This window comes from Leptopilina heterotoma, unplaced genomic scaffold (genome assembly GCF_015476425.1).
Source record: "Leptopilina heterotoma isolate Lh14 unplaced genomic scaffold, ASM1547642v1 Lhet_4, whole genome shotgun sequence".
NCBI classification, from domain to species: domain Eukaryota; kingdom Metazoa; phylum Arthropoda; class Insecta; order Hymenoptera; family Figitidae; genus Leptopilina; species Leptopilina heterotoma.
The window spans coordinates 399,648-412,059 of NW_025111063.1; the positions used below are offsets into that span (position 1 = coordinate 399,648).

Genomic DNA, 12,412 nt, shown 5'->3' on the forward strand with positions numbered 1-12,412 from the left:
TGTTTTTTTAAAAAAACAATTCTTTGTTGAAATGAATTTTCAATTATTAATATAATTAATAGTAATTCTATTATTTCGAAATAATTATTATTACTTCTATTAATTTGAAATAATTTATTAAAATTATTTCCATTAATTTGAAATAATAAATTAATGATATTTCGATTAATTTGAAATAATAAATTAATATTAATTCTGAATTAAAATTTCTACTATCCGTATAAAATATTTAGTTGAATGAATAATTAATTTTTTTTCTGCATTTTCATAAATTTGAAAAATTATTGGAATATAATCTAGAGAGAATTTTTTAAGTCAGAAATACCGAAAACTATTTCTTTTTTTTTTAAATAAAAATTATATCTTTTGTTACTTGATTAACGTGCGAAATGTCGTTTTATTTTTGTGGCGCCTTAGTTTATTGACTATAGAAGGTAGGAATATTAATAGTTCGCATTGTTGACCGACTCGTAACAATATGACTTTTGCAAAAGAAACTTTTAACGAATTAACTTACATTTCAACATATATATTTTTATTTTACATTTGTTTATTTATTCATTATCATAATTAATAATAATTTTTTCCAATGATAATTATTTACGTTTTTCAGAAATGTACAAAAGAAAATTATTTTCTCAATTTTATTATTAGAATGAAATAAATAAATCAAATGTTGATAAAAATTAATAATAAAACGAACAAAAAAAACTTTTAAAACTAAAAATTACGTTTCGAAAATCGCGTACAAAATTTTATTTAATTACATAGGCCGTAGTGCTAAATATTTTTTTTGTATTAAAACTTAAATTCCTCAAAAAGAAATCGAAAATCTAAAAAGTAGAATAATTTTAATGAAGATAAAATATATTTTTTAATTTAATTTATAAATAATCTTTCGACTTTTACGAAATAGTTTTAAAAAATTATCTTCGAATTTCTCTCTCTCATTTTTTTTTCTTTTCCTTATTGAATAAATTTGCAAAAGTTCAATAATATTACGTCCTAGTCTCAATAAGAAATATTATAATATATATAGTTTAACATTTAAATATACGCCTAAAAGATTCTAAAAATATTGCGCACCTTTTTTTTTCTTTGAATTCGATTAAATGAAAAATTTAAACGAGACGGAGAATAAAATGAAAATTACTAGATTTTAGTTTCATATGTTTTTTTTTTTAGAAAAGAATATTCACAAAAATACAGATATGTTCCTCTCGGGTGATTTTCCCCCTTTTTAAGATATTCTAAATTATCGCGATTATAATTTATTAATTATTTATATGTATAATCAATCACGACGATATTTGTATATTCATATATTAATGCCCGATTTACAATCATCATCCAATTAGAATTATTGTTTTAGAAAAAAATTATTCCTTCTCTTATTTAATGGAAGAATTTTTTTCTTTTTTTTTAATTTTTCATTATTCATTTATATTTAATAATTCCTGTTGATTTGAGAATTTTTCTTAATTCGTGAATTTTTTTTAATTTGAGAATTTTTTTTTATTTTGAAAAGAAAATATATTTTCTTTGATTTAAATAATAAGTATGCTCGATATTTGACCTGAATTTATTTCTTTTTTCTCTTTTTTTCAAAAGCAAAGAATACGAGAATAGGAAATAAAATCTTTTATTCAGGTTTTTTCTATACGGAAAATAAATAAATAAATAAATTTCTGTAAAATTACCATTTTCGTTTGAAAATTTTTATGATAAATTTTGCAAAATTATTTTATTAGCAAAATAGTTAGTAAAGGAAATTAAATAAAAAAATATTTAATATGTTAGCAAAAGAAATTTATTTTATTCAGAAAAAAGACATTTCTACTTATCCTTTTTGTATTTTTTAATTTTTGTTCTTTTTTTTTGTTATTTATTTTTATAGTTTAACTATAATTTACAAAAATTCACTAAAATTGTACCATAAAAATTTGGTGATTTTTTTTGTTAATTTGAATAATTAGTAGAAAGTATGAAACAAAAAATTAAATTAAATAAATTAATTAAAATGAAAACTAGCAAAACTTTGGATTCTTATATATTTAGAGAGTAAAAAATACTTTTTATTTTAAATCAAAGAATTTACTTTCCCAATAAAAATTCAGAATAAATTTTTTTTTCTTTTTTTGCTATCAGTTCAAAAATGTCAATGACTATCACTGTCGCGATCGCTTTTCTCCTTATCTCTAAATATAACGACTTAAAAACTAGATTTTTAGGATTCCTGATGAGGAATCCTGATGATATGTTATCTTGGTTCAGCAACGAATCGATGAAAATAAAAATTCATAAAGAAACGAAAATTTACTATTACGCACGAGGGTTCCCTTGCTGATTGGGAGCCATTCGTTTCACGTTTTTCTAGTAATTTATATTATTTTATTATAATATATAATATATTATATATTTTTATTATATCGCGGTATAAATTATATATATTACATATTATATATTATCTATTATATATATACTTTTTTTCAGTTATTTATATTTTTTCATTATTTATAATTTGTTTATTATTTATATTTATATATCTGATCCTCTATAATTGCCTCTGTTTTGCAATCGCCACAAACTTTTTCTCGCCTCACGATTTTATTTTTTGGTTTTTAACAAAGCGTACTTTTTTTGTTTTTGGTCAGCACCGTTATTCAATTAGAGAATTTTTTTTTCACTTTTTTGAACTTTTACATTCTTTTTTTCTTGACAGATTTAATTTTGTTTCTCTTAGGGGAAAAAAGTTGTCGCCTTTTTCTATTTTGCTTCTTTTTTTTGTATTTCGCTTTTTTTCTTCTCAAATTTCTTCATTCTTTAACAAAAAAAATTCTTTTTGGACTATAATTTACTTTATTCAGAAAGAGAGACTTTTAATTTTTACGCTTTTTGAAATTTTTCGTTTTTACTCTTTCTGTTTTATTAATTTTATAATTTGACTCAATTTATAAAATTTTTATTTCTCTAGTTTCATTCATTTTATGACTTGATTTTTAATTTTTTTGTCGTTCTTTTAGTAATTTTATAATTTGACTCAATTTAAAAATTTTTGTCTGTTGCTTTGTTAATTTTAGTTTGACTCAATTTAAAAAAATTATGTTTCATACAAATTTTATAACTCGATTCATTTTTTACACTTTGAATGGAGAAATTTTATTCTTTCCGTTTTGTTAGTAATTTTATAATTTGACTCAATTTAAAAAATTCTTTTTCATTCAAATTTTTTTATAATTCGACTCATTTTTAAATTTTTACACTTTAAATTCATACCACTTTTCCTCTTTTCCGAATTTTTTACTTTGCACTCCTTAAGGGGGGAAAAAATAGTCCCGAACAAAAATCTAATTTCCACTTTTTTCGGAATTCTTGATAATTTGTTGAATTCATTTTTGTTCCGGATCGGCTCTTCTTCTCGATCCCGATGTTTATTATTTTATTTATTTACTATTATTATTATTTTTATCATTATTTTTATTATTAATATTATTATTATTAATATTAATATTATTTTTATTAATATTTTCTTTATTATTATAATTATCACCTAAACTCGCACTCGCAAAAACACTATTGTTAATAAATCACAATAATCCTTGATGTCTTCATCGTCACAACCTTCTATTCTCATCGACTCCTTTTTTTCCATGCACATCACAAATTCACGACACACGATTATTAATAGGCAAATAAAAAAAAGATTTTTGCAAGCGAAAACATTAAGTTTTCAAGTGAAACCAGAAATCGCGCACTTGTGTTTCACGGAAATCGCGATAGCGTTTTTTTGTGAACGATTTTTTTTGGAAGCCTGCCTTGAAGACTAGTCTAGGACCTCGATTTGGTCCTGTAGCGAATATTTTTTTGGTAACAGTCGGAAAAGTGGTCTATTAGAAGACTCATCACTAATGGTTAATTTACTGGAACATTCCGGCTCTGAATGGATTACTATCACCAGATGGCCTGGAATCCTGTTCCTGTGCTTTCCTAAATGGATTCACCTCCGGTTGTTGTTGCTGTTGTTGTCCCCTTTGATGTGATTCCTGTTGACTGTAATTTCTCTGTCCTCCATACGTGGCAGACTCTTCATAACCGGATGGTTGCTGCTCGTAGGAATAACTCTGTCCGGCTTGATTGTAACCACCAGATTGTTGTTGATAATCCTGAGTGTAACCAGTTTGATTGTACTGTGTACTCTGATAATTTGGATCCTGATCGATGTTCGTCTCCATTCGTCCCTGCGTCAAATGATTGCCCACTTCGCCCGTTATTGGCCTCTGCTCCTGCAGAGCATAAGTCTGATACTCCTTGTCAGGTGGGTCCTGCATGAGAACATTCGCCTCGTCCTGAAATGGCTTGAAGTCATAGATGTGCTTCAAATTGTACAGCACCGGCGCATACAGAAGATTACTGAAGGCAATCAGGAAATTAAGTGCCGTGAATCCAATAGCCTCCACCACACCGCCGGCAATAATCGGTCCCACTGCATAGGCAACGCTGTACGAAATATCAGCAATCGCATAAATACTCCCATAAACCGAGACATATCTCACGTCCACCAGATAGCCGAGCGTCGGCAGCAAAGCCGTGTCAATGAGTGCAATTCCAAAACAAATACCGCACAACGGAATCATAAGCATTTTGTACGATGTCGAGAAGGGAATCAAAAAGCAGCAAAGACCCTCCAAAGCCAAACCACCAGCCGCCATCAACCACTGATGCTGCGGGTACTTTTTCGCCATTTTCACCGTTATTATCACTCCCAACACGTGCGGCACAAAAGCAGGCAACCAAATCATTCCCATCTTCCAATTATCATGCGTAATATGATCCGTCATCCACAGCGAAATCGTGGGTTCAAGAAAAGCCAGAGCAACATTCGACATCATCAAAGCACCAGCGCACACCGCAATATAAGGATCCAAAAGCAGTTTCCAAATTGGAATACTCGGCGGTTTATCCCTCTGACTCTGGGTAATCTGCTCCTTAATCGGCTTCATCACCAGCAATAACATCATTCCATCGGCGAGACTCACAAAAGCAAGTATCAAGAACGGCACCTCCTTGCCAGCGAACTGATACAACGAACCCCCAAATGGCGGTGCAACCAAACAGCCAAAACTTATGAATGCCAACGCAATGCCAAGTGCTTTCGTTCTCTCCGCCTCCTCAGTGAAACGATCGGCAATCATTGCAAGACCCGCTGTATCAGCGAATGCAGAACCCACACCCTGAAGACTCCGGGCAAAGAACAGAACACCATAACTACGTCCGCATGTGAAGAGTGCCGTTGAGAGGAATAAAATTGTCAGTCCCACCAACATTGGTAGATCGTAGCCGATCTTGTCGATTAGTGCACCTGAGAATGGATTCACGAGCAATTGAACTATTGCTTTCGAGGCGAATAGTACACCTGTTGCTTGATCCTGTCCATGATGCTCGCCCGGTACTGTTGAATTCGCGTAATCACTGTCATCGCCAAAGGCACCGATGTACTTTAAATAATCCGGTATTATAGGCACAATCACCATATAGAGCATGTTGTCCAAAAGTAGCGCTATGCAAACAATCACGAGGATCAATTTACGTTGAGCTTTTGGTTCCTCGAGCTTCTCAAAGATCATCTCCTTCAGCTCCCTAATGCTGATGTTTATCAAAGGAATATTCGTATCCATCTTTATACTCTGATTTTCTCCTTTTTTGGGGGGGGATTTTTCTTTTCTGATAATTAAAATCAAGAGGACCTTGATAAGTGTTTTCTTGATTAGCTAAGCAATATCATCTCGTGCTCCTGGAGCGCGCATCAGGCCGGGCCAGGGGTAACCTACAACAAACCACCGTCACTCGGTTAGCTACCATGAAATTAAAGGCTCAAATTTCTTTTTTATTTTTTTTCAAAGTTTACTCCATTTTTCATTTTATTTTTTAGAGACTTTTTTTTTTTGGAGGAGCCCTAGCCCGGCCTGGTCAGCGCAATTTTTGGTGCCGAAAACGTCCCACGATGTCATATCACTGCGAGTGTAATATTTTTTCGACATTTTTTTTTTTTTTTTTTCGTTCTTCTGTGGAGGAAATTCAGGTGTTTTTTTCCCCTGTAAGGCCGCAGCACCGGGTGAAGGCTCCCCCCGTGTACTCATAATAAAGTAATGGAGTTTCGTAAAATTGATCATAAATAATTATTGATTTTTATGGCCATGAGTTAATTAATCATTTCTAAAAATATGGAATTTGAAAAAAAAATTTCTAGATTGTATATAGTGAAAATATATTCTCAATATATTCTCTCATGTGGAAAATATGAAAAAAAAATTTATATTCAAAGTAATATTTTTTGTTCCCTTTATTAATTGGGTAATATTTTTTTTAGTCCACTAATTAACTGATTGTTTTTTAATTAATAAAATTATATTTTTAATGGCATTAACTAATTAGCTGATAATTTTGTAATTTCGTTTATTAATTGGGTAATATAATTCCGTTCTTTAATATTAGATATTTTTAATTCCGTTAACGAATGAGATGTTTCGAATTATAATAAATAATTAGCTATTTTTTTATTTAGGTGAATTAAAAAGTTCTCTTGATATTGTATATTTTTTAATATAGTTTCATATTTCATTTTTTTGTATTTTTTGAAATAATTTAGATTCAATTTATATTTAAAATTAAATTCGAAATATTATTTAACTTTAAAAATTATTTAATTAAGTAATATTGCAAATTTAATCTCAAATATCATTTAATTAAATAATATTTCGAATTGCATTGTATAGAAATATTATGCGACTTTGCATGAATTGTCAAAGAAAGAGGATTTATCGGAAGAATTGTGTCAGAGCAAATTATTATTCCGAATAATAAAATATTTCTAAAAAAATTTAATGACTATTTTCATTGTTTTATAAAAGTGTTTATACATATTTAATTTTCAGTAAATAATTTATTTATTTTAGTTTTTTCAGTTGTTTTTTTTTAGAAAAAAAAGATTATTATTCGAAAAGAAATATTTAATAACTTTTACTATTTGTATAGTAAAACCTAAAATGTTTAGAATTTCTGCAGCAATTTTCACTTTCTTCGAAGTAAATTTTACTATGTTGAAAGCAAAAAATTGGAAAAATTGAAGTAAATTTTACTATATCCAAATCAAATTTTAGCTGAAAGTTACAACAGTTTAGTAAAATTTACTCCAAAAAAATTAAAGTTGCTTAAAAAAAAAAAAAAAAAAAACTATTAAAAACAATTTATTAAATATTTCAAAGATAATGTGAAATTAGTTAAAATTGTCACTAGTGAAAATTTAAAAAGTAAATTTTACTACACAAATAGTAAAAGTTTCTTGACATTTTTTTCTCGTACTATTGTTATTTTTTATTTTTATATTTCACCTCATATTTAATGTTTTATATTTTTTAAATTTATATTCTATTATAATATAGAGAAATAATCAACTTCTTTGTCAAAAAAAAAAAAATAATAATAATATTCTAGTCAATAATAATTAAGCATCAATTTAGAACAATGCTTATTGTCATTTAAAAATCAATAATATGAATTCACTGATATAGAAATTTTCAGCGACATAATTTATCATTATATGACACGATTATATATATGTAATATTACATCACTGTAAAATTTTATTGCGTCATTCTCAATCAAAATTGTATAAAGAAATTTTTATAATATAATTATTCAATGTATTCAATGACTATTTTCACAATAGTGAAAATTTAATTTAATTTCATTTCATTTCATTCCTTTTTAAAATTATTTATTTCATAATAATAAATAAATATTTATTTATTTATTATTTACGGATTTTATTTTTATGCATTTTAAAATTATTTTTTATAAACTTCTATTTATTTATAATTGCGAATTAAAAAAAAATCTTTTATTCATATAAACTAACTAAAAAATGTTACACTGAAAAAAATGTATTTGATTCAAATAATAATCGACTATTATTATCAAGTAACTATTTATTTGAATCAATAATTTCAATATTTGAACCAATAATTTTAATATTTAAAGCAAATACCATTTACTTAATTGATTAAAATAAAAATTATTTGATTCAAGTAAATATTTGGTAACAGGCAAGTAATCTGTTATTTGAATCAAATACTATTTTTCTAGTGTAGAAAAGTCGAAATTTTCCAATTTTAATTAAATTGATGTTTTTTTATTTGTTCTAAAATTATTTGTACCGATGGGGTGGGGGGGATTTTAATTAAACATGGCCATATTAATTATATAATTACAAATTTTTCTCATAAGACAGGGAAACTTTTATTTATGGAAAGAAATTTTAATATTGTCCAAGAATAATAATTAATATAATTATTAATTAACCACATTATTATTATTATTAATGGTAATAATTAATAATTATTGTGTCATAGTTGGTATAGCTTCTTTCTTTCTTTTTTTCTTTCATTCTTTTTTTTGACAATATTTTTTGAGCGTTGAAGAAAAATTTGAAAATTAGTAAAATTTTCTTTCTTTTTTTTTTTTTTTTTGAAACAAGAAAATAATAGAAAAACTCACCGGAATTGGTGGCGAATTTTTGCCGGAGGGAATTGGCGAAGCGTTGGGGACCCGCGAGGGTCGGAAGTCCGGATAGCAAACCACTCAAAGTGGAGGCTACGTCCGGCCCTTCTTCTTCTTTCGAGTCGTTCGCCGACTCTTTAGTTCCTCTCGAGCCTGGACCCTCCACCTTTCCAGCCGAGTCCTCTACCGAGCCTGAGAAAAAAATGAAAAAAAAAACCCTTTTTATTAACTCATTTGCGAGAAGGAAACTTTATTTAATAATAGGCGAGAAAAAAGAACTTAATTAAAATGGAACTTAATTAAAATTATAAAAGAAGAATAATGCCAGACATTCACAAAAAAATAATATCATTCAGCAAAAATTCATTTGAAAAATTAGTATTATTTGGGAAAAAGTATGTAAATTTTTGCGTGGTAGAAATATAGTGGACCAAAAGGCGAGCCAAAAGGAGTATTCTTTTTTTTTGTTCTTGAAACAATCCCTCTCATCATTGATTGTAGAAAGGTCAGAAAAATATCTTTACATAACCCGCTTTGTTTATTGGGGTCATTGAAATATCGATTTGCAACCTATGGATAAAACGGCGAATTTTTTATTATATACCACAGTTCTCTGATGTATTTAGAGTAAAAAAAAAAAAAAAAAAGTTTATGCTTCCCCTTGAAACAAAGTTTGTACGATTAGAATTCCTTTTCATAAATTATGATAATCAATTATTAAATTTCCATTTTGTTTATTTTCTTTTTATATTTGTAAACTATATTATTTTGCGTTATAATAAAATGGGCTAAATTCGGTTTTTATTATTATTTACGTATTATTATTATTATTATTTTTATTATTTTTTATATAAACATTTTTATTATTAAAGAATTTATTACTCGACGGTTAACAAAAAACGTCTGTTATTATTTATTATGTTTTTATTGTTACACAAATTATTATTTAATATTATTATTGTTTTTATTATAATTTTTCCTAAACGGATATACTTTCAACTTTTTTTGTTCTTTATGTTCAAATTAAAATATTTTTCTATTTGGAAAAATTTAATTATTTTCAATTTCTCATCCACTTGCGTGAGGAAAGAAAATATTTTCTTCTTTAGTTAATTAATTCGTGAATAATTCTTGTAGAATTTTTATTTCTTTTAGAATTGAGAATTCTTTTAGAAAATTGCCCTAAGTGAATAAAGTTAAAAAAATAAATAATTCACAATTTTTATTCATTTTGATAAAAAAAAATGAAATGTCTCATTGATAAGGATAAAATTTCTTTTTACATCCGCAATTGCAGTTAGTGATATTATATATGATTTGCGAAAAAAAAATAATAATTATTTATAGATGAAAATTTCTATAGATAAAAAGAAGTGAGAAAAAAGAAACAAGTTGAAGAATCTTTCGACTACATTTGGAGAAAAATGTATATGAGACATTGATGTATACAATTTCTCAAGGTCGTTCTACTTTAGATACTAATAAAGCTATTCGTGGTGTATATAAACAGAGTGTATACTTATAGTTTATCTACCGCTTCTTTGCTTTCCAGGCACATGCACTCGCGGGAAACTTGATCCTTATCCCTTATTCGATAGCGGATTTGTCAAATTGAAAATTTTCACTTTTGCGAAAGTTTATTAATTTTTCTTTTTGTTTTAAAAACACTTCGAAGGAGGGAGGGATTTCTCTTAAGAAGATTTAAAAAGATTTTTTTTTCAAATTTTCCATCAAGATTTTTTTTTTAAAATAGATAATTTTTCGAAAAAATTGTATAAAATTTTGATGAAAAAATCTTTGACAAAATCAAAGACTTTTTTATTCATCAAAAAAAAAAAAAATTTCCTTGTTTATAAAAATTGATGATTATAAAGAGTTTTTAAAAAAAGAAATTACTATTATTTTTTTTGTGTAGAAAATATTTTTTATCGAAAAATATCTCAATGTTTGGAAATATTTGCAAATTAGAATTTTTTTGGTAAACTTTTTTTAATGTCCGTCGGCAAAAAAAACTAAGTTTTTTTTTTTTGCTTTATTGTAGATTTTTATTGTTTATTTATTGCTTCATTGTGGATTTTTATTATTTATTGCTTTATTGTAGTTTCTATTATTTATTTATTGCTTTATTGTCGTTTTTATTATTTATTTATTGCTTTACTGTCGTTTTTATTGTTTATTTATTGCTTTATTGTCGTTTTCGTTATTTATTTACTGTAGTTTTTTTTATTTATTTATTGTAGTTTTTTATTATTTATTTATTGTAGATATTTATTATTTATTAATTGTAGATTTTTATTATTTATTTATTATTTATTAATTGTAGTTTATTATTACTTAATTATTGCTTCATTACTGTTTTTCCGCCCATTTAATTTTTGCGTCGTTTAAATTATTGAATTATTTATATTAATTATTTTTTACTTTCGAGAATTTAAAAAAAAATTATTTTACATGCATTGTAAATATCATTAGCCAAATAATTGTTTTAATACTATTTACAACATATTTTGTATTTTTTAGTGCTTGGATTTCAAATTAATTATTTAATTAACTAATTAATTTATTGCTTTAAAAATTTAATTAGAAATTTGCTTACAAATTTATTTAGAAATTAATTCAGAAAGTTTTCAAATTTTTTTAGAACTTATTCAGAAATTTGTTTACAAAATTTATTTACAAAATGTATTTACAAAATTTATTCAAAAATTTGTTTGAAAAATTTATACAGAAACTTGTTTGCAAATTTTTTTTGGAAAAATTATTACTAACTTAATTAATAATTAATAAAAATTAAATGTTAAGAAGCTATGTGAATAAATCGTATATTTATAAATTTAGAAAATGTAGTGGAACTATTTTATTGTTTATTATTTTTTTTTCACTTATTCGCACGAATTTCTTAATAATAAATTGGTTTTGTTGATAGTTATATTATTGTTTCGTTGAATATGAAATAAAAATACTTTTCTTTTATACGGTAGGATTACATAAACTACCGTGCCTTGAGTAAAGAAAATTATCAAATATAATTATAGGCCATCAAATGTATATGATATAAAGTATCAACAAAATGATATTTTATTGTCAACCAGGCCGAATTGAAATTTCTTTTATTTTTTGTGCAAAAAAAAAAACAACCACAAAGTGCATAAAATAAAATCGTGAAATGGATTGTTTCTCAATAGAAAATAAAATAATCATTTTGAACCAAGTGATTATTGCCGAATGATTGAATAAAAATAAGTAAAAATTTTCCATCTTTTTTCTGTGTTGTAGGAAAAAATAATTAAGCGATTGAAATTGATAATAATAATAATAACTGAAATAAATAATAAAATATTAAAATATTAAAAAAAAGTAAATAGTATAACAATAAGTAAACAGCGAAACAAATTGTAAAAATAATTATGTTTGTTTTTATTTAATTTCATTTCGTTTCATTTATTTACAAAAATAGTAAAATATGTGGTAAATAGTAAAACAAATAATAAATTGTAAGACAAATTTTATTATTTATTTTAATTTAATTTATTTATAACAAATTGTAAAACAAATTTTAGTGTTTATTTCAATTCAATTTAATTTATTTATAATAAATTTTTAAACAAATTTTATTATTTGTTTCAATTTAATTTATTTACAAAAATAGTAAAGCATGTAGTAAATAGTTAATTAAATAATAAAGTTTAAAACAAATTTTATTGTTTATTTCAATTTAATATAATTTATTTATAATACATTATAAAACAAATTTTACTATTTCCTGCAATTTAATTTATTTACAAAAATAGTAAAGCATTAGTAGAACAAATAATAATTGTAAAACAAATTTTATTATTTATTAAAATTTAATTTA

The 12,412-nt window shown here is 25.3% G+C and overlaps 1 protein-coding gene across 2 annotated transcripts in view; it reads right to left on the bottom strand.

Annotated features, from left to right (window-relative positions):
* The window catches only part of LOC122506246 (vesicular acetylcholine transporter-like), a 148,117-nt gene extending 139,429 nt beyond the window's left edge, over positions 1-8,688 (bottom strand). The window contains exons 1-2 of one of the 2 annotated variants that reach the window (XM_043618323.1): positions 8,554-8,688; positions 2,943-5,824 (exon numbers count right to left, since the gene is read on the bottom strand). In XM_043618323.1, the coding sequence (XP_043474258.1) occupies positions 3,918-5,675 (1,758 nt within the window). In that variant the 5' untranslated portion in view covers positions 5,676-5,824; positions 8,554-8,688 and the 3' untranslated portion in view covers positions 2,943-3,917. Of the gene's footprint in view, positions 1-2,942; positions 5,825-8,553 lie in introns of those variants that run through there. The other variant, XM_043618325.1, reaches the window with a different exon arrangement.
* Between the last annotated feature and the right edge of the window lie 3,724 nt (positions 8,689-12,412).